The sequence below is a fragment of the Galeopterus variegatus genome, unplaced genomic scaffold (assembly GCF_000696425.1).
Source record: "Galeopterus variegatus unplaced genomic scaffold, G_variegatus-3.0.2 Scaffold393, whole genome shotgun sequence".
NCBI classification, from domain to species: Eukaryota; Metazoa; Chordata; class Mammalia; order Dermoptera; family Cynocephalidae; genus Galeopterus; species Galeopterus variegatus.
Window position 1 is genome coordinate 208,611 of NW_007726504.1, and position 23,144 is coordinate 231,754.

Genomic DNA, 23,144 nt, shown 5'->3' on the forward strand with positions numbered 1-23,144 from the left:
GTTAAAAAAAAAAAAAAAAAAAAAAAAAAAAATATATATATATATATATATATATATATATAAAATAAAGAAGGAAATAGCTTTTGAAAAGAAAAGAAGAAATAAAATAATTGATGATTGAAACTGGTTTAATATAGTTAAGCCTAATTGATGCAAATATAATCACAAATGGAATATGATAATTTAAAAATTAAACAACAAAATTGAAGACCTACATGTAAAAGCTAAAACTATCAAACTCTTAGAAAAAAATATAGGTGTAAGTGTTTGTGACCTTGGATTAGGCAGTGGTTTCTCAGATATGACATTAAAAGCATAGCAACAAAAGAAAATATAGATAAACTGGACTTTATAAAAATTAAAAACTTCCATGCTTCAAAAGACACCATTAAAAAAGAAAAAAGACAACTCATGTGATAGGAGAAAATTTCTCCAAATCATATATCTGATGAGGGACTTGTATCTATAATATATAAAGAATTCCTATAACTCAGTAATAAAAAGACAACTTATTTAGAAATAGGTAAAGAACTTGAATAGACAGTTCTCCAAAGAAGATATATAAATGATCAATAAGTACATGAAAAGATGTTCACCATCGTTAACCATCTGGGAAATGCAAATCAAAACCACAATGAATTACTACTTCATACCCACATGGATGGTTATAATAAGAAACATGAACAATAAAGAGTGTTGGCAGGGATTTAGAGAAATTGGAACCTTTGTACACTGCTGCTGGGAAAGTAAAATGGTGCAGCTGCTTTGGAAATCATAATGGCAGTTCCTCAAATGTTTAAGCTTAGAGTTACTGTATGACCTAGCCATTCCACTCCTAATACATACCCAAGAAAAATGAAAACATTTATCCAAACAAAGACTTATACACAAATGTCCAGAAAGCATTTTGGATAATAGCCTAAAGGTGGAAACAACTCAAATGACCATCAACTTGTGAATGGGTAAATAAAATTTATACATTCATACAATCGAATCTTATTTAGCCATGAAAAGGAAGTGAAGCACTGCTACGTGCTACAACATGGATGAACCTTGAAAACATTATGACAAGTGAAAGAAACCAGACACAAAGACTGCATATTATATGATTCGATTTAAATGAAATGTCTAGGATAGGCATCTATGGAGACTAAAAGTAGATTCATGATTTCCTAGGGCTTTGAGTAGAATGCAGAGAGAAATGGGGAGCGATTGATAATGGGTATGGGGGTTCTTTTTGGGTGATGAAACCATTCTAACATTGTGGTGATAGTTGCATAATTTGGGGAACATATTAAAAATCATTAAATTGGTAAAATAGGTGAATTGTATAATATGTGGACTATATCTCAATAAAGCTGTTATAGAAATTAAGGGAGGATATAAAATGTAAGGTATAATGCTTCTATAATAATTTGTACTTTAGATTTCCAAAATATTTACAAATCAGAGAAGTGGAAAGGGATGTAGGAGAAAAAAAAAAGATGCTATATTCTTTGTACAAAAGGGAAAACCAAAATTCTACTTTTCTTGACATTGATAATCAGAAAGCTATAAAGAGTAAAGGATATTTTTAAGATTGTAAAGATAATTCACTAGTTGAATTTCCCACCCAATTAATAGGGGTGATAACCTAAACGAAATATAGCTTACCTGGGAAAATACAGAGAGAAAAGGAACTAAAAACATTACAGAAAATCAAACTACCAATTTTTATAATAAACATAAAGGCATTAAAATCCTCAGTTGAAAGATAAAGACTCAGAAATGACACCAAAAAATTAATGTGACAGCATGGATAAAGATTTAAACATCAAACCTAGTTAAAATGTGATAAAACTGGGAAAATATTTGGTGTAGTTCATTTGCTCTTTCACTTACTTATTTTAAACCTATTTATTGAACAACTACTACATGGTAGGCAGTAGGTATAGAGTGATGGTCCTCGAGTGCTCTAAGGAAAAGTGTGCTATTGTGATTTAGATGAATGGATCCAGGGCAAGCTTCTTTGAGGAGGTGGCAACTGAGTTGTGCATGCACTTCAGTCAGGTGGCTGCTGGGGAAGAGAACTTTCCCAGTGGATCTACACCCTGTTCAGAGGCCAGGGTGTGGAGCGTTTTGACTTCCCACCTTCAGACCTATGGTCGGTTATTTGAGCTCTCACTCCACATCTTGGGAGACATCTGGGGCTTCTGTGAAACCCAGAGGCCTTGGGAGGAGTGAAGAACACCTGACTGTGAACTGCTCTGGAAACATTGTGGGTGTTTGACACATTTGGGAGAACCCTCATATCCAAGAGCCCTACAATGTCAAGGATATACTGTTGTTGTTTCCTAAGCCCCAAAAAGGGGACTAAAGGGTTGTCTCATTCTTGTGTCTATCTGGTCATTTACCTCATTCTGTCAGTAACTTGTTCATTCAGAAACAATGGCTGAATACCTGCTGGGTACCTGGTGTCCTCTTCAGCACGGGAGGTACAGCAGCAAGAAGGACTGTTCCTGCCCTTCAAAACCCAGCAACTTGGGGAGATGACCAGCAGACCACCACAGGGTGTGTTCAGTGCTTTGGGAGATGGGTAGAAGGATGAAGCCTTCAGCTTTATTTTAGTTTTGTGTTAAAGCAATGAAGTTGAAGATTTTGAGTTACTTGTCCATAGAAAGGCCTGGCCCCCTTGCCGAGGTGGAGGAATTTCTGGGCTGTCTGAAGTTTCTTGAACTTCCTTGTCAAAGATGAAAGACCATCCGTCAAAGGAAACAATACCCAGCATCCCAACAGGGGATTCCAGGTGCAGAGAACATATAGATTTCTTTTCAGGCTTTTGTTTGTCCTGTCTTGCTCTGGTTGAAACATGAACACGTTAATTAATTTCTTCCCCCAAGCTGTGTGTTTGGGGAATGTTCTTTTTTTCTCTTCCATCAATTTAGAAGATAAAAGTGTCAAACTCCAGTAGGCTGGTGTAATCTTTCAGCAGTAGGTTTCACTGAAAAAGTACAAGATAATTCTAAGCATTGGCATTTGTTTTTTTCAAATTTACAAAATGCATCTTGGTGGGGCTCTGAGATGATTGTCCTGCCTGTGAATTGCTGCACTGTCCTGTAGTTACACACACTCCAATGCCCAGGCATGCGAAGGTGCCCTGCCTGGTCCACGCTTCTTAAGGCAGGAAAGAGGACGGGTATCTGTTATAAGCTGAATTGTGTCCCCCCAAACCCAGGAGTTGCAGTCCTAATACGTCTGTGTCTCAGAATGTGACTGAATTTGGAGATAGGGCCTTTAAAGAGGTAATTAAGTTAAAATGGGGTCACAAGGGTGGGCCCTAATCTAGTATGGTGGTGTCTTTATAAGAAAAGGAGATTAGGACACACACACAGTAAGATGTGAGGACACACGAGAAGGGGTCCAGAGAGAGGCCTGGAACAGACTGTTCCCTCATGGCCTGCAGGGGACACCTTGATCTCAGAACTCCCAGCCTCCAGAACCATGAGACAATGAATTTCTGTTGGTTGAGGCCTCCTACTCTGTGGTACTCTGTTATGGCAACATGAGCAAACTAATCCAGTCATTTTTACAAGTACATTTAGTATTTATTAGAGGTTGAGACAAAGGCTGAAGGCTGACATAAAATTAACCAGGAAATGCAGCATTCTGCCTTATTTCCTGGGTATCCCATGACGGCTAATCCTCAGTGTTCTTGTTGGAATAGACTCAGCTTCTCTTCCTGGATGATGCAAACCTGTATTTTCCATCCTCCCGACTTCTTTGTCTTGTGGTTGTGCAGCTTTGTTCTTTCCTGATGCCCTGAAAGTGCTTTCCCTCTCCTCTCCCTCCAGTCGGAGGAGCTCTCCCTGGGAGTGCTGAGCCTTTTCCTGGACGCGTGTTCAGAGCATGGTTCTTTCATCTGTGGGTGGTAACAGGACTAAGCATTGCATGCTTTTCTCCCTCCACTGGGGGCAGCACCCAGCACAAAGCCGGGCACTGAGCTGGGCCTGATGAGTCCTTGTCGAGTGACCGGTGTCCCTTCTGAATTGGTGTGAGGTGCGTGCGGTAGATGCCTCGTTCTTCCTCGTGGGAAGACTGCAGAGGTGCCACCTGCAAGTGTGACTGGAAGGACAAAGCAGTGGAATCAGAGGGAAGATGGCATTCTTCCATGGACCTGGGTTTCCTCACTAGATGCCTAAGTTTTTCCCATCTCAAGGAAGTCTTCCCTCGAATCTGGTACCTTCCAGCCAGACTCCTGTCTTGCTCATCCCCAGACTGCTACAGAGTTTGCACCATTTCCTCACCTCTCAAACGCGTGTTCAGTCCTCTCTGGTCTGGTGTTAGCCCCCATCCTCCCCAAGTCATGTTCTTGCTGAGATCCCCCAGTCCCCTCTTCTCTGGGCCCTCTGTGGCATGGAGGTGCTGAACAGCCCTCCCCGAGACTTTATTTTCTCTGGCTCCTCTTCTCCTTGCACCTCGGGCCTCTCTCTGTCTCTCTCTTTCCAGTGCTGGTTCCATCTCTTCTATCCAGCATGCAGTACTGAGGTCCCTGAAGGATCGTGCTGGGACCCATGATTCTTAAATGCCTCTCTCCAATATTGCCTTTGCTCTTGAGTTCCAAGTCTGCATAGCCCACAACCAGCCTGGCGTTTCTACCTGGACACTTCAGAAGCACCTGACACTTAACTAGGCTAAACCCCACAGTGCTTTTCTTCACACCTGCCCCTATTCCAGTGGTCCCTGATTTAGGGACTTGTCCCACCATTCACCCATGGCCCCTCTTTATTCACCCAAACCAGTCCCTGAATTGTTGGTTTCATCTTCCAAGTACCTCCTGAATCTGTTGCTTCTTTCCACCTGCAGTTGCCTTCCTTTTCCAAGCATTGTCCTCTCTCACCTGGACTCCTGTAGTAGTTGTGCAGACAGTGTCCCCACCTCCCACGCTGGCCTCTGGAATCTGTTCTGCCCACAGCAGCCAGGGTGACACATTCAGAACACAGATGGCATCCCCCTGCTCCTGGGACACAGAAGAAAACCCTTAACATAGTCTGCACAGTCCTACATGTTTGCCCCTGTCTGTTGCTCGGGCCTTGATGGCCACATTCTCTGTTGCTCTTGGCTCCCTGCACTTTCTAGAACATGCCATGCTTTCTTCTGTCCCCAGGGCTTGAGCACATGCTGTTCCTGCTGCTTGGTCTGCTCCTGACTCCTCTCTCCTGCCCCAACCAGTTTGCCCCTACTTACCCTTCCAGTCTTGGCCCTTGGGTCACTTCCTTGGGGGAGCCTTTCTTGAACCTCCAGTGTAAATTGGGGACCCTCCTCATACTCTCTCATAGCACTGTCTACTCTTTCTTGCTAGCACTTGTCACTTTTATAATTTCTCATTTATTCATATGTTCATTTGGTTAATGTCTGTTTCTCCCAGATGGTGCCCTACATTGTGGCAGTGCCTGGTACAGATGGGTTCTCAACAAATCTTTATTGACTAAATGAATATCTTTACACTTCACCCATAGGCAGTGGTGCCCAGCTGCTTGGTATCAACATGGCTGTAGCCATGGATGGAAAGGTGCAGCGGGGCCAGCCCAGCCTTCCCACCCTGGCCCTGCTGTGTCCATGAGATGCCTCCTGGCTAGTGTACAAACTGATTTTGAACTCCAAGGTTCATCGGCTCTTCATTCAGAAAAAAAAAACAAAAAGCATAAAACAAAAAACTCTCAAATCCTCTTATTTTCCACCTTTCTTTGTGAGGAATTTACACAAAAAAGATGCCTTTTATAAAAATGACTTGGCCTTGGGGGAAGTTATTTGAAGAATTCATACTTGGAGAGCAAAACTTAGTTTTTTTTTCCTTTTTGGAAAAAAGAAAGAGAGCGAGAAGGCCATTATTTTTCAAAAATGTTGGATTTATGCAGCTGCCGAAAACATCACCTGGCTGGGAGCTCTTCTGTACATGTGCAGCCGTCATTTCCAGTCAGAAAGGCGGTTTTTCTATAAAAAGTCCCTTTGCTGTGGTCAAAGAAAAAAAGTGGTCAAGAAGTAATTTTTTGGGCCCTGCAATTTTATTGGAAAGCATAGTGTTTGTAGGTGTAGGTGTGCAAACTTTAAAAGTATGCTTGAAATCCTGCTGCTGGCTCACTTCTTGGCTCAGGCTTCCTCCTCCAGTAATTTCCCCATGGTGACTCTGAATCTGTATGGCACTGTCCCAGGTTCACATATGTGGCAGTGTTGGTTGTTGAGAATTTGGTGGTCACTTTGATGCTTGTATTTCCATCACAGGATACCCTATTGATTGGCTTTTGTTAAATGGTGACTCAGAATATAGGCCAGCATCCGTGCGTGTGGCAGTGTTCTGGAGCGGGGAAATGCACGTCCAGTATCCTCATATTTCTACAGTGGAAAAAAAGCCAATACTTAATGCCAGAACTTGGAGGAATCTGTGAAGCTTGAATGAAGTATAAAAGGTAGTTTAAGGACAGATCCTCTCGTTTTAGGCTGTATCAGTTTGTGTCCAGCCAGGAAAAATGGAACCAGGCTAGGTATTTCTAATGGAGGAATTTTACACAGGAAATTGGTTACATTGATGTCAGTGTCTGAATGAGCAAAAGGAGAGCTGAGGTAAGCCAGGAAACAGCTGTTACCTTAGGGCTGGGCAGATTAAAGGGAAGAGGTGAGGGGGCTGAGGGGCTGGGGTCAGGCCTTTGATGAGGGGCATCAGACCATGGTGTCCAGACAGCTGTACCTCTGAGGAGCCTGGGGCTGGGAGTGCCTGCCCCAAGAGCTGAAGGCTGGCTACAAAGTGGTCCAGTGACACTGGAGCAGTGCCCTCCTGAGCTGAAAATACAAGGAGCCCCTTCTGCCTGCCTCCTACCTTCCAGTCTCCCTCTAGTTCCCCCTATTGGCAGAGCTCACCAGGAAGCCAGCTGGCAAAGGAGTCTGGGAAATACAGTTTGCAGACTCCCAGCCCCAGAATCACAGAGCAGAGTGCAGAAGATGGGGCTGGGGAACAACAGGCGAGTCACTGGTGCATGGGAAGTGGAGACCTTTCTGTTAAGCGGCACCTGCAAGGGCACCAAGGGAAGGCCAGTGAGTGTCCCACAATCCCAATTCCCAGCCTGAAAACATTTCATTACATCCCGTGGCTTCTTATTTTAGGAAAATCAATGACAAAATATAGTGCATCTACTGGACATGCAGAAGAAACTACACATCTTACTATTTTTCATGCAGTGTCAGTGGTGGCTTTGGTGCCCTGAAAAGGGGTTGGTGTGGCCAGGGGGAGGGGGCAGAGGGCCAGTACTCAGCCCGGCTGCGGCAGTTGGTCTCTGTCCCAGGGAGAAGGACTTAACACTCTGTTTTCTATCTTGGGGAAAACCATTTGATTTTCATTCTTACTACCTGTGTGAAAAGTCAATATGTTTCATGGATTAAATAGCTGATTTCACGTACAGTCATGTTTTATATTCTATCCTATTTCTGATGATTAAAATCCCTCCTCCCCTCTCCAGTGTTGGGGTGTTACAGCGGGATGTTGGGCAAGAGCTGGAGGCCACTCCCCCACTCCGATTGAAACTGTTATTTTTATATTAGCTCCAGTTTATTCTTGTGTGATTGAGAGTGAACTAAGGAGATAAATTATTTGTCCCCTGTTCAGTAGGAAATATGGAAGCCGACAAGTTGGTTGGTGAGAGTGAGTGTCAGACCCGAGGTTCTGGCAGATGGATAATATGACTAGTCAGACCCGTCAAGTGCATAAAAACATCCAAGTTCACTATTTAGTTCTGGGGAATGCAAAGTTTCCAAATTAGTATTGAGACTCTAATAGTTTACAGCAATAATAGAAATGTCATGATGATAGAAATAAGGTAGAGGCGAGCATGATAGAGGCGAGCACAGGTCTCTTAGTTATTCCCGCATCTACCCTAAGAGGACGGAATAATCATCACCTTGTTTTACAGAGTGGACACTCACCCATGGTCACCCTGGAGGTCCATGGGCAGATTCTGCCTAGCTTTGTCACACGTCAAGGCTGGTTCCTCAAGACAAGCTTTGCCATCACCTCCTTGGGTGGGGAAGCAACATGTGAGACTTAATTGCAGGACATTTGTGTTAAGTTTCCTAAAAACTTAAATCTTGATGTTAATTAGGAGTTTAAAAGAGTTTTAAACAATTCCTTCAACTACGTGTATTTGTTGAATTCTTGTTATATACCAGGTGGTGCTAGGTGCTGTGGTGGGGCCAGAAGTTAACATTTGGGTCCTTAAGCTCACTGTCTAGTTGAGGCAAGCACAGATGCATGTCACATTGCTAAGTGGACAGTGGGATCTGTGCACTTTGGAGGAGCAGAGCTGGGGTCAGGGGATCAGGAGGCACTTCAGCACTCCTTGAGGTTGGCTGTCAGGATCCCCCAGCAGCAGCAGGATGTCTGGGGGCTCCCAGGACATGCTGCATGGTCTTCAGAGCGCCAGACTCCTGCTCAGTCTGGTCTGAGAGGTTTGTCATTCCTTCAGTTACTTCTTTTTGCTAGGTTTCTAGGTTCAAGTTTATTTTTGATGTGGCAAATACAGAAAAAACAGTAGCTCCATCCATGTGTCATCCATAGCAGCATAGGCAGGCTAGGCCGGGGGACCATAGACTCTTTGCATGTTGGGTAGGCTGCCCAGTGGGGTCCCCTTTTAGGCCGTGCCATCCAGCAAATAGGCGAAGTCTCCTACCACCCAGTGCTGCTCTGATTTGGGAAACAAGTGTAGCCATTTGTAATCCCACCTCTGCTTGCTAACTCAGGCTCCTTTGTCATCATCCTTTCTCAGAATTCTGCTTGTCCCACCCTCCCCCCTCCCCTGTTACGCTGGCTCCTGAGCCCTCGCCTCTTCTGGGTGCTCTAACTGCTGTGCCTGGACCCAGGGACCACCCGAGGCTGCCAACTTGGAACACACACATTGAATATGTTTTGGAATTCCCTTTGATGAATATTTTAATTTGAAGCCTTTCGGTGTTATGGAAGGTTGCTATAAGACATAACTAAACAAGGGCCGGCCCGGTGGCGCACTGCTACAGTGCACCGCTTGGGAGCGCGGCGGCGCTCCTGCCGAGGGTTCGGATCCCACATACAGACCGGCCGCTCACTGGCTGAGCGAGGTGCGGGTGCGACACCAAGGGTTGCGATCCATTGCTGGTCCCGGTCCGGTACGGGCGTGACACTGAGGGTTGCGATCTGTTGCCGGTCACAAAAAAAAAAAAAAAAAAAAAAAAAGTTGATAATCTTTGCCCCGCTTCAGTTGTATATACAACCTGTGGAAGGTGATGGCATTATGAATAAAAATAAGAAGAATTTCCATCTCATAGATTTTTCTTTTGTGGAGATTAATCATGTAAAAGCCTTGAGGTGACCTCAGCAACATGGGGTCTCCCGGCTCTCACTCTACCCATGGATGCCCCGAATAAACACCTACTGAAGAATCAATTCCATCCAAGAGAAATTCAGAGACAAGCTGAGAGACTCCTACCTGCAGGCAACTGTTTGCCATAGAACTCTGAAAGCACTGCCTGTTGCATGACTGCGCAGCCCCGGTATAAGGTCTTACTGGGTATTTTTATTGTAGAAGTTGATGTTAGGGAAATACTATCTTTCCCTAAGGAATGGCGTCTTTCCTTCGGCTGGAATAGAATGGCAAATCTACAGTCTAGCCTGTTTACCTTACCCACCAACTTCGGGAACTTAGAACCAAATTTGAAGGTAAAACAGACAGTGGTTACACTGCCTGGGCTGGAACCCCAGTCACCTGGGTTGGTGGCCACAGATAAGGTATTTAACAAATCTCTTCGTGCCTCAGTTTGCTTATCTGTAGCTGTGGGGTGGGTCTGTGACTCAGCGTGTGGCGGGGGACCTGTTTTAAGTGCTTCAAGCATGTGGGGTTACTATCTGCTATGATTTTTATCCTCAGAGCTACCTCATTGACCCTTCGTTGGTGTATTTGCATTTTCTTTTCCTTAGTTTCTAATTTCTCTTTCTGCCTGATTTTGTTTTAATCTATACATTTTTGAGGTAAGTCTCCTTAAATCTAATATGCAAAGAGGTTGCTCATGAGGGTGCTCAGTCTTCTCTCCCTCTGTGTCCCAGTGTCTTCCATGCAGCGTCCTATCTGCTGGAGCTGGTTCTGGTTTAGTGGAAGTGGTTTACCTCGGCCAACGTGGTCACCAAGTCTGTGCCACAAGGTGAAGATGAGGAACAGGTGGGTTTCCTCTTACCACAGGCGAATTCTTTGCAGTATGCCACAGTGGCGTCAAGGGGTTCTGATGGAATTCCGCTGGTCCTGCCCACAAAAGTTCTGGAGAAAACCAGTGGTCTATGTGACTGAGAGAAGGTCTGGTTCTGGAATCTTCCCCACGTGCTGAGGGTTCTGATTTTTCCCCGTCCCTTTTGCCTGGAGTGAGGACACGTTCTTATATCTGGCACTGGAGTGCTGGCGTGGGAAATGTCTGTTTGACTACAAGACTAAGTCTGCATCTTCCCTTTAGCTCTCTGGGCATGTTGGGGGCTGGGTGCCTAATTCCTAGCAGTGGCTCAGTCTTCGTCTTCTTGGCCAATAGTCCCCTCCTCCCTTCGACTCAAGATGCCCAGTGCCTCGGGCAGCTGCCTCTCTTTCCTCCATCCCATCTGTTTTCTCTGCCCTCTACTTTGCTTGTACAACTGGGAGACCCTAATTGTTCCTGTGGTTTGGCTCAAAGAGTATGTCAAGGTCTTCTCTGGAAATGGCATTGATAGAATCAGAGATAAGAAGATCCTTCTTGTGTAGCAGGAAATAGAGGAATTCAGGAGTTTTGGCTACTGACTTTCCCACCAAATATTTGTGATCGATATGTTATTTTTTCCTAATAAATGCCTTAATACTGTATTGTTTTTAAACTAAAGGTATATGTTTCATAAAGAGCTTAATGATTGATAATTGAGATTTCTTTTTAGTTTGCCAAGTGCAAAACTAGTAACTAAAGTATTTGCTCAGCATTTTTGACACTTCCAAAACTTTTAGAATAAATAATAGCTTGAATATTCTAAACGTGCACCACTTCCTTGTCTTTTTCTCTTCCTCAACTCATTCTAAAAGAATCCGGGATATGTTATGAATACATAAAATTTTCTTTTTTAATGGATAACTGGAGCAAAGGGCAAATAAATGGAAGAAATACAATATGAAGCCAAAGATTGAAAGTCCCCCAAGTCAGTACCAACTCCGATGGTGTACTGGCAAAAGAAACAGCCAGGCTTGGCTTCGGGGATGATCCCTGGTATCTGTGACAACAGGAGAAGGTTTGGGGCCTACGTGGCTATGATGTGTCCTCATCAGCAGGGTGAGGACAGATCACCCTTCTCGTCCCCTCAGCAGCTGGAGACAGCTGATTACAAGCAGAGCTGGGAGAGCTTCGTATGGCTACACGACTGCCGCCTGGACTCAGACCTCTCCAGCGAGGCCAAAATCCAGCACCTGTGTTAGTCTGAGGTTGGTGTTTTTCTTCTTTTCAAGATGCTTATAATCTGTGAATATTGGCATTTGTGAAACTTTGTCTATTAGGGCGTATTTATGCAGTTTAGGGAATTAAAAGTAAAAATGTGTTGCAGTTCTTCTCTCCCCATAGAGAAAGGAATAATTGTTGAAAGAGGTGGCCATAGATCCCTGCTGGTGGAGTGACTGTCGAGAGCAGGGGGAGGAGAAGGGAGAGGTCCCCCGCACCCAGAAAGAACACCTGTGCTGGAAGGGAATGCAGGTCCGAGGTCTCTTACCTACAATTCTAAAATCCAAGGGTTTTGACACTCATTTCATGGCAAGACCTGGCTTGTGCGGATGGGAGGCTGCTGAGTGGGCGTCTTTATCTACCCGCCTTTATTCACTTCGCCGTGTGCATTATCTCTGTGAGTTTTATTTCCACGCAGTGTCATGCTAGGAGCTGGGGCAGTGAGAGGAGCAGATGGCATGTTCGTAGTAAGAACTCCTTACAAACCTCAGAGCAGCTGACCACAGTGCTTTCCCTTAACTCACGCCCTTCTGACACTCTGTTACATAGCTCCCCAAGGCCCATCAGGGAGGGCGGGGTGGGCCTTACTGGTCCTCCTTTGTAGACTTCAGTGACTGATACCCTGTGCAGGATTTTGCTATGGTAAATGCCCAGGAGCAGTCTGCTCCTCTGGTTGGGGGTGACAGGCTTCTCTTCTTTGAGCACACTCAGCTCTTATATGTTCAAGCTTATGCCTCCTAGAGGGATCCCGTTACTAACATGTCCTTTGAGCCATGCTATAAAAGCAATTCTTTCTGTACTGGAACCTGAAAATATGTGACAAGGTTTGAAAACAAGTACTGAGCAGCCGACGTGGGGAACACCTGCAGATGAGAACACAGGTTGGTGACTCCAGGAGATGGGTTTTAACTACTGACTTTGAGAAGAGCCATGCCACCGTTTGGCCTGTAGCTGGTCACCTGGCCGAATGGTGTGTGCTGGTTATGGCAGAGCTTGGGTGGTCTGTCACCTTTGCTGCTTTAAAATGGAAACAAGGTAGCTCTTCATAAATTCCAGGTTGGACAGGTCACAGATAACCTGGTTGGTGAATGTGTGTGTAGGTCGATAGATTTTCAACCTCTTTCATACTGCCCTCGTGCAAAAGCAGTGCTGTCTGAGACCTTTTGTCTGCCCTTAGTTCACTGCTAAGACCCAGAAGTCTTGTCAGGAGGTGCGCCTGGCTCTGGGATGGGAGGGAACATCCTATGGTGCCGACAGGACACATACCTGTTTCATTTTGCATTTCTGTGATAATTTGGATGACATACATTGCTCTTCATACTTTCTGCTTTCTTGTTTGTTTATTTATTTGATTTATTTCTATTTTTATTTTTTTTCTAAAAGATGACTGGTAAGGGGATCTTAACCCTTGACTTGGTGTTGTCAGCACCACGCTCTCCCAAGTGAGCTAACCGGCCATCCCTATATGGGATCTGAACCCGTGGCCTTGGTGTTATCAGCACCACACTCTCCCAAGTCAGCCACAGGCTGGCCCTTGCTTTCTTGTCTAGAGTTCAGAAGGGACATCTGTGTTTTTCTCAATCTTAATGGCATTGCTTTAAATACGAAGTAATACTTTTCATTGTATACACTTGGAAAATACAGAGGAAAAAAAGGAAAATGAAGATCATACGTCACCCACCGTTAACATTTTCATTAAGTTCTTCCTCAGTTTTTTGTTTTTTAAAATGTATGTATGCATGTTATTTTTCTTTGGGGCCTAAAGATACTTGTGTGTAAAATCTTTGCAAAATTGGGATCTAACTGCATATACGGATTTATATCTGCTTTGCTCTATATCACTAAATGGTCTTTACAGATGTGATTCATGGCTGTATACCTTTTTACCATTGTTGGCTTTTTCTATGGTTGTATATTTCAGTTGTTTTCTACTTTTTCATGGTTGTGAATTACATTGTACAGCACGTTCTTGTTTGTAAATTATGATCCATAACATGGCATATTTCGTAGTATCCATTTGGGGTTCTGGAATGATTGGGTTGTATTATGAAGCCTGCTGGTACACAGGTAGACTGATTGATGGCACATACAGCCTAGCAGAGATGTGCTGGAATAGGCTAGTGCTAAACGGAAATAATAACTATCAAATTAAAAAACTGCTTTGCTAGTCACATTTGGATTCTGAATGTGCACACTAATTATATCAGCCCGTCGGGTTTGTCAGAGGTGATTCCAGGTACAAAGACAATGTCAGTTCTCAGGCAGCAGCTTTAAATGTTCAGGTGTGGGCTCTATAATTAATAACAGTAGCTGATTATCACAGTAAGATCCTACAGGGACCTAGCCTATCCAAAGAGTCAACAGAGGATTCCTCACACATTACTAATAATCCTTCCCTATTGTGAGGAAGAGACAAACGTACATCTTGGCCTGGATGTGTGTTGTATGATTTTTTTTCTGATTTTTTTTTTTCTTAACTAATGCTTTTATGCCTGCCAACGTTTATGGGTCCTCACTGATGACTCTCAGAACAGTTGCTGGGTTGCCAGCCTCAGGGAGAATGCGCTGTCCCCCCGCCCCACCCCTGCGTCCTTGGTCCCTGTCACTCTGGTCACTGGCAGCAGGCGGAGCCTTTGCCTGCTCTCGTGGTGGACTGGAGGACTCCACCTGCCCCCCGCCTGGGTCCAGGCTTCCTTTCCTCCCACAGACTGCGCAGCTCTCCACGTCCCTCTGAAGGGGCCGGTTTCTCTTCTGTGACATTCAGGGGCCCATCTGTGGCCAGTTGAGACTCGTCATTCCCTTGGGGAGGCTCAGCGGGAAGCCCTTTTGCTGTATGGGTTTGGAAATCAATAAGCTGAGAACTGCTCAAATGTCTCCATTGTTTTCTAGAAAAGAAGAAGCTGAGGAGGGCCAGGCCATCGCGGGACTGGCGGGAGCGAAGGAATGCCATCCAGCTCACCAATGAGCACACGGTGGAGACACTGGTGGTGGCCGACGCCGACATGGTGCAGTACCATGGGGCCGAGGCTGCCCAGAGGTTCCTCCTCACCGTCATGAACATGGTGAGTCTGCGGGTGGGGTCCTGACATGGGTGTCTCTGTGTTCTTGAGGAGTGCTCTGAAAGCAGGGGCTGTGCCCTCTCCACAAGGGAGGAAGAAGCTGGGTTGGAGGATGGGGACACATAGCCTCATGATTTGGGGGCATCGTGGAGGGCAGGAGACTAGTGTGTGTCCCAACGGGACAGGGGCTGACCACTGGCTCCACGCTGGTGTGGTGGTGAAGTGCCTGGGTCTGCTCAGTGATTGGGCCACTTGGTACCAGAAGGCTTCCCAAGACCCCTGCTATGTGCGAGACCCTCTCCAAGGGGTGTTCAAAAATGAGCGCTCCGAGGAGCCAACAACCTAGTAGAAAGAATCAAAATGTAAATCTAAAATAAACAGCAGAGAGACCGACTCTCCAAAGCAGAGAGTTTATTTGGGAATAGCAGGGGGTTGCAATCTGGGATTCACGGGCAGATCTGTGATGGATCATGGGCATGTTCAGGGAAGCAAAAAAGGCAAGGGTTTTTCAAGGAAAAATGAGCGAGTTACATTAGTTATTTTAAAACAATTATCTTTGGCTACAAGGATTAATAACAGGTTGATGTCCTTTCATCAGAGGAACAGGCAGTGGCTGAGCAGGCATCCTCGTGGAAGTAATCTTTGTGCAACGTTGTGGTTTAGGCAGAGTCTCTTGTGACAGTTCCTGTCATCAGGCAAATGTGCGTGAGGGCCCTCCCTTCATGGCCTCCTGGCTCCACTTTGTCAGGGTTTGACATAAGTGACTCCGATTCGGTATTGACAGTTTCACAAAAATCAAACTTTAATGGGAAACAGCACTTGTGGTATGCAGGAAGGGCCTGGCAGAAAGCGAGGAGAGAGGTTACGTGGTCGAGGGAACCAGGGAAGGAGTCATGAACCTCACGAACCTGTCTACATCTGATTTATTGAATAGGGGTGGCGAGGGGCTAGGCTCAGATATTAGATGCTGAAGGATCTTCAGAGGCATCCTAACTGCACCTATCCATCCATTTTCCTAAAAAGTGTTTTTGAAGACTTTCAAAAACCTTCGCCATTGTGCTAGGGACCCTGGATACAAATGCCTCAATAGAGCAAATAGAGCATCCATGTTACAACAGAAATATCTGCAGGAACCCCTGAGGTCCTGGTGGGGGCTGGCTAGTGGTCATCCTGCAGCATGGAGGCTTCGTGTAAGAGCAGACCCTTGGGCAGAGACAGAGTAAATGAAGTGCTTACAGACTGGGTGGGGTGCGAGACCACACAGCAGGCACAGCAGAAGTGGGGCCCAGGGGATGTCAGCTCCGTGTGGGGAGGGCAGTGGTTTGATAGGGAGTGAAGGAGCCTTACGGGTGTGCGTGGAGGTGTGGACAGGGCAGGGTGTGGGAGGGTGGGTAAGACATCCGAGGAGTGGGGGCTGTACCCCAGGGGGGTGCTGCAGGCAAAGGGAACAGCGTGTCCAGGGCGATGTCTGGAGGAACAGCCCCAGCAGCCGCGTACGGGGTGGAGTGGATTCGCAGTGGCAGGTAGGAGCATTGGGATGGAGCGTGCATGGGGAGAGGGTCTAAACTGAGCAGGCAGGAGTGTGGGTGGAGGAGGTGCAGGGAGGCTGGAGAGGCTGGAGGAGGCAGTGAGAGGAATCCAGGCCCCATGTGGGCTTCACACTGGGTACCTGGTAGATGGTGGAGCCACTGCCTGAGGAAAGGGAAAGCAGAGTGTTTGGGGACATGGTGAGGAGTTCCATCCTGGACAAGCTGAATTCAAAGTCCCCGTGGGAGATCAGGATGGAGGTCTGGGCTGGAAATAGGGACCTGGGGTTTTTCAGCCTAGAGCTGGTAGCTGAAGCTGTGGCAGTGGCCAGTGTGCCCGGGTGAGTAGAGAATCTGTCAGAGACAGCACCATGGAGCAGCAGCCCTGGGGGCTGGGGCAGAAACCTGGAGGAGGTTGTCCCTAAGGACAGGTGCAGGAAGGGACTAGTTAATGATGCTGGATGCTGCGGTTGGGTCCCTGGTGGAATAGCATTAGGGATTGTTGTGGGTGGATGCTTGCCAGGGACAAACCAGGAAGTGAATGGGAAGTGTGGAAGTAGAAATGGCACTTGCAGGCGATCTTGGCCAGAGAGAGGAGAGGAGAGAGAAGGGCCGAGCTAGGTAGAATCAGGGTCAAGGAGGACTTTGTAGAGGAAAGGGGAACAGAGGTCATGAACACAGGGTTTAGGCTCCAACAGGCCTGAGCTTGGACCCCTGCTCCGCCGCTCACTGCAGAGGACCTGTCTGAGCCTGCTCCTTGTCCACAAGGCAAGGTTTAGCTTCTGTCACTGTGAGTGCTCAGTGTCTGGCAGCAAAGGGTCCTGTCCTCATGGAAGGGTAGTGATAGAAAGGGCAAGGTTAAACAGCGCAGTTGCAAGGGGGCGTGATTGAGGGCTGAGGCACTGGAGGGGATGGCCGCAGTGGGTTGTGTGTGGGGGTGGGAAATGACATGGCTCAACCCCCAGAACCTGCAGGGTCTCAGAGCCAGGTACAGCCAAGGTTTCAAGGCCTAGAGAAGGTGCAGTGCTCAGGCTGCAGCCGGTGCCCTTGTTGGGCTGGGTGGTGAGCTCTGGAGTGCAGGGGACCAGTGCTGGGGAGGGAGTTGGCTGTGATGTGAAGCCTCAGGGAGGGGCCTCAGAGTGACTTGGAGACCTTGTGGCTGGATACGGTCTGCAGGTGGCTCTTTGCACATTTGGGTGTTCTGTTGCTAGGGGGTTCCTCTGGGGCTTTAGTGAGGCCGTGGGTGGGGGAGGGCTTAGGAACATCAGGGGTTCCTAGTGCTCTGTTCCTGCTGGAATCGCTGCTCTGGTCGCCTGGAGCTGGGGCTGGAACAGCTGTGAGGCCAAGTGGCATGCAGCGGCCTAGACAGAGGATGCCAGGACTTGTCGGAACAGGACCCACAGCTCGTTTCCCAGAAGCTGAAGGAGGCCCAGGAGCAGGGAGGCTCAAGGACATCGCCAGGGCCACACAGGAAGTTGCTGGCTTCAGGGAAGTGGGTGTGGATGAGCCCCATCCTGGGCCCTGTGGGTTGGGATCCCCCCTAGTGACCCTGACTGTATGAGGACAGGTCTTTGGCACCTGGTCCTCTGTGGCCCGGCAGACTCACCGGTGCTGGCTCTCAGGACACAGCCCTGTGAGGGACTTCCCACCTCATCTGTGCCCCTCACACATGCTGTGCTCTGGGCTGGGGCTGTGTGGGTAGCACACTGAGAGCCTTCGTGCTGAGTTGTTGGTTGGCCTCCATTTCCTCACGTGACAGACCCTGATGTAAAGCACACTGGCCATGGAGGCCCCAAAGCCCTCGGCTCTGATCTGTTTTCAAAATGTGGACTCCATGTGTATACCATGAGGACACTGGTTCCCTGCCCCAGCTTTCTTTCAAAGACATAAGCCCTGAGAGTTTCACTGAGGTTTTTTTTTTTTTCCCAACTTTTTACAGGTTTTTTTTTTTAATTGTGGTAAAATACATATATAATATAAAACTTACCACTGAATCATTTTTAAGTGTATAGTTCAGTGACATTAAGCATATTCACCCTGTTGTGCAACCACTGCCAACATTGACCTCCAGAACTCTTCTCATCTTGCAAAACTGAAACTCTGTCCCCATGGAACAATAATTCCTCATTTCCCCTCCCCCAGCCCCTGGCAACCACCATTCTGCTTTGTGTCTCCATGAATATGACAGCTCTAGGTACATCATGTGAGTGAATCACACAGTATTTGTCCTTTGGTGGGCAGGTGGCTTATTTCACTTATCATCACATCCTCAAGGTTCATTCATGTGGCAGCACGTGTCAGAATTTCCTTCCTTTTTGAGGCTGAATGATATTCCATTGTATGTGTATGTATCATGTTTTGATTATCCACTCATCCGCTGATGGACACTCAGGTTGCTTCTGTCATTTGTCTGTTGTGAATAATGCTGCTGTAAACATGGGTGTACAGATATCTCTGCGTCTCTGCTTTCAGTTCACTACCCAGAAGTGCAATTGCTTTTGTTAACTTTTCATGGTGCTTGGCCCTAGTTTCTGAGAAATCTCTCTGTGTTCTTTGTTTGTACATACCTACGTCTCCTGGGTAGCTGGTTAACAATGGCTGCAATCCTCAAGTCGGCATGGAGGAAGCTGGCGAGGAGGGCTGGTGGGGCCTGGACCTGCACCAGACTGTCATCTGCAAATCATTGCATCTCATTTATTTTTTTAATTATCCAGGGTACAAGGGCAAGTAATGAACATGCATTATAAGAGCTCAGGTGATAATAAGGCAAAGCTTCTACTTTGATCTTTGCTTTTACAATTTATTATCTGGGCAGGGGCAGTTGTTTTATCATAGGCAGGGAGGGGGAGGGGACGGGGATGGTACACAGAGACGTCCCCCCGCCACCACCACCCCCACTGGGCCGTAAAGACCGGAGGACAGGGACTGGGTGGTTCTGTTCCTTGCCTTTAATTCGACATCCTTCACTCTTCTTCAGCTACTTGTACTAAGATGTCAGAGGCTCCAGATCCCACTGCCAAGGGCAAATCTGGGGCCAAATACATTAAATTTGGATTTAGATGTTTCCTGAGGAGGCCTACCTAATAAGGGCAATCCCGCTGTGTAAAGGGCATGGTGTAATGACACCTAGTGGCACTTCAGTCATCTGAACTTGGGGTTTCTGGGCCAGTCTGATTAAGGCTAGAAGGTGGGAGCCGAGTCTCCAGATGCACTCCCAGGACAGGCTCTCACCACAGCCCCCCTTTCCTGCTGCTCCAGCCCTGGTCGCCATTCAGTGAACTGAGCAAGGCACAGTCAGACGTCATGCCCTGTGGATGAGACCGTCCTCCATAGCCCCATCCTTCTTCAGTCTCTGAGATCCTAGTTAGGAAATCCAGAGAATTTGCATTTTCCTCCTGCTTGTGGCTGTTTTAGAAAAAGGATTTCAAGTGAGATAACCTTTAAGCCGAGAGGAAGGGAGAGGATTTTGGCTGGGATGAGGAGCCTTGTCATTGTGGGAGCAGCCCTGAGCCCGTCTTTCTCCCCCTAGACAGTGTTCTTTTTGGAACTGCAGGGTTGAAGTGGCTTTGTCTCCTTAATCCCTCTGGATTTGGAACCCAGACAGGCCCCTTTCCCCAAGACAGACAACCGTGTGCTGATGACACATCCAAAGCTGGGAGAATTCGGCAAGTGTTTGCTCGCGGTTTTCATAGCATCTCACGGTTATGATGAATGAGATCAGCGTTGACCCATGGACTGATGGCTTGTGATTGAGAAGAAGGACAGGAGTGGACACTAGTTATGCACTGACCAGCCCAGATGGCATGGGGGTGCTTTCACGTCACTGCCTCCCTTCTACCTGGTGGGTTTTGTCATTCCCATTTTACAGAGAAGGAAACAGGCTTGGGGGAGTGACACAGACAGAGTGCAGAGCCAGTGAGTACACAGCAGGTCAAGGACCTCAATCCCAGGCCACAGGACCCCCACATCACCTGTTCAAGGTGACAGACATGTCTGGGATCCGTTGTTTCTCTGCAGCTGCACCTCAACTAAATGCCATTATTTCTGGCATTGACAGCTGCTGACGCTCCCTTGCTGGGATCCTAACTCCCATTTTCTTCCCTATTGAATCCTTGCTACAGAATGGCCAGCAAGGCCTTCTTCCGGCAGAATTAGGACTTGTCACTAAGCAGCATTAACCCCCTCTGTGGCTTCCCATTATGGTCAATGAAAAATCCCCCTTTCATGTGGCTCTGCCAGCCTGCATGAGCGGGGTCTGCTTGCTTCTCCCATACCTCATTCCCCTCTCCATCTCAGTTCTGATTTCTGCTATGTGGGCCACATGGGCCACCTGTTTCTCAGGCGTCCTGGGCTCCTCTCTGACTTGTCTTCTTCTTTGTCAGCAATGGTATTCTCTCACTCTCTCTAGAGTGAGCTTGTAGTGGATTGAATTATGTCCCCCCCAAAAAAAGACTTACTGAAGCTTGAACTGTGTCCAAGTTTTATGTATCAGAAACTTAGTCCCCACTGTGACTATTAAGTGGGTGGGAAATCCTATTATGGTAATCGAAAGGTGGAGCCTTGAACGGGTGATTGGATTATAGGACCGTGCTGTCAGGAATGGATTAAAAATGGTGGTCAGGGGCGTGGTTCTGAGGGCTTTAAAAGAAGAGGGGAGTCTGTCTTTCTCTCTCTCTGCTTCCACCATCTTGCAATGTGAGACCCCTGGGTCACTATCACCACCCCCAGATAGACTTTGGATTTCCCAGCCTCAGAAACTGTAAGCAATAAATTTTGTTTTCTTTATAAATCACCCAATTCCATGTATTTTGTTATAAGCAACAGAAACAGACTAATACAGAGCTCCTCTATCTGGATTTGCAATTTCATATTTATTTGCTTTTATAAAACTATCCTGCTGCAGAGTTTCTTTATGCTATTGAAGTTAAGCTGGTATAAAGTTAGAGTGTTGTTACTTTAATCCTAATTAAGTGTAATCCCTATAGTAACCCTGAAGAAAATAGCAAAACTGACACAAAAGTCAGTAATGCAGGAAATGAGGGACAAAAAAGCTGCAAGGCATAGAGGAAACAAATAGCAAAATGCAGAAGTCTCTCCTTATCAGTAGTTACCTTAAATGTAAATGAATTAAACTTCCCAATCAAAAGACATAGATTGGCAGAATGGGTTTAAAAAAATCATTATCCAATTATATGATGCCTACAGGAGACTTACTTAAATTCAAATACTCAAATAGATTGAAGTGAAAGGTTGGAAAAAGATATTCCATGCAAATAGTAACCAAAAGAGAGCTGGGGTGGCTATACTAACATCAGACAAAATATACTTTAAATCAGAAAAGTGTACAAGTAGCAAAGAAGGGTATTATGTATTAATAAAAGGTTTAAAATAGCAAGAAGATATAACAATTATAAATGTACACACATCTGAAAACAGACCATCAAAATATATCAAGCAAAACTGATAGAATGGAAGGGAGAAATAATAGACTGTTCTGTAATAACACGTGGAGACTCGAATCCCTACTCCATAGTGGATAGAACAACCAGACAAAAGATAAGTAAGGAAATAGAAGACTTAACACAAATAAACCAACTAAACCTAACGAACGTATATAAAATACTCTACCTAACAACAACAGAATATACATTTTTTTCTTCAAGTGCACATGGGACATTCTTCAGGATAGACAACATGTTAGGCCACAAATTGTCTCAACAGATTTAAAAGATAGATATCATACATAGTATCATTTCCAATCACAATGGGATGAAGTCAGAAATTAATAACAAATTGCCATCATCAAGATGGCAGAAATAGGTGATTCCCAGTGTCATTCCTCCCCGCAAGTAACCAATCTGCACCTATTAAAAAACAGACTGCCAACCTGGGACTGCTGGAGCTGGGAGAAGGAGGTGGAGAGACCAGCAGAGTTCATGAAGGTACGAGAGGCTGTGGCAAGAGGATGTAGGGACAGCGCTTATTGTTCTGAGCTCTGGCAACTTCTGAGCCACTCTGGTAGGGGGCAGGGTGTGGCTGATGCACAGGAATCAAAGCCGAAAAAAGCTGCAGTGACATCCTTTGCATAAACCTGCTTGGAGTCTGCAGGGGAGAGGAGGACTTCAGTGTGCAGCCCTCACCACTAGGCAGGAGGCAGGAGCATGTGTGGGGTCCTAGGCAGGAGCTGAGGGCAGCATCCCCCACCTGGCAGGAGGCAGGAACAGATGAAAACACCACTTTCACATGGGTGGCCTGCCACCACCACAGCCACAACTGCCACAAAAGCAGCTCACTGCCTCAGTAGCAGCCACAGCCACAGTGCAGGCAGCCCTCCAGACACTCAACTGTACTGACACAATGAGAGTCACCAGTGGAGACCAGAAAAAGGGGAAGTCTCTCTCCTCAAAGCTCACTTTTGAACAATAGAAGCAACTGATGTACCAGATGTCCAGACATCAACATAGGGATACTAGAAATTCAAAAATCTGAGAAAATATGACACCACCAAAAGAACACAGTAATTCTCAAATACCAGACCCTGTAGAGCAGGAAACCCTTAAATGACTAAAAAGGAATTCTGAGCAGAAATCTTAAGGAAACTCAGTGAACTACGAGAAGACTCAGTAAGACACCATAATGAAATGAGAAAAAAAAATCCAGGTTATAAAGGGGGGAAATATACAAAGAGATTAATACCTTAAAAAAGAATGTAGGAGAACTCATGAAAGTGATTCATTCAATGAAATAAGAAACACAACTGCGAGCTTAAGAGGCAGGCTAGAACATGAGCAAGAAAGAATTTCTGATCTTGAATATAGTCTTTTCAAAATAACCCAAGCAGACAAAAAAAAAGGGAAAAAGGATTTTAAAAAATAAGATCTAAGCTAGCAGACAGCCTTAAGTGTACAAACATTCAAATCATGGGTGTTCCAGAAGAGGAGGAGAAAGGAAAAGGCATGGAAAACCTATTCAATGAAATAATAATGGAAAAATTCCCAGGTATAGGGAGAGACATGGACCTTCAGATCCAGGAGGCTCAAATATCCCAGAACAGATCCAATCCAAAAAG

General features: G+C 46.1%; 1 protein-coding gene across 1 annotated transcript in view; it reads left to right on the top strand.

The window, feature by feature from the left end:
• ADAMTS17 (ADAM metallopeptidase with thrombospondin type 1 motif, 17) overlaps window positions 1-23,144 on the top strand; it is a 313,263-nt gene that overhangs the window by 36,712 nt on the left and 253,407 nt on the right. The window contains exon 4 of the mRNA XM_008568277.1: window positions 14,380-14,552. Coding sequence (XP_008566499.1) covers window positions 14,380-14,552 — 173 coding nt within the window. The remainder of the gene's footprint in view (window positions 1-14,379; window positions 14,553-23,144) is intronic.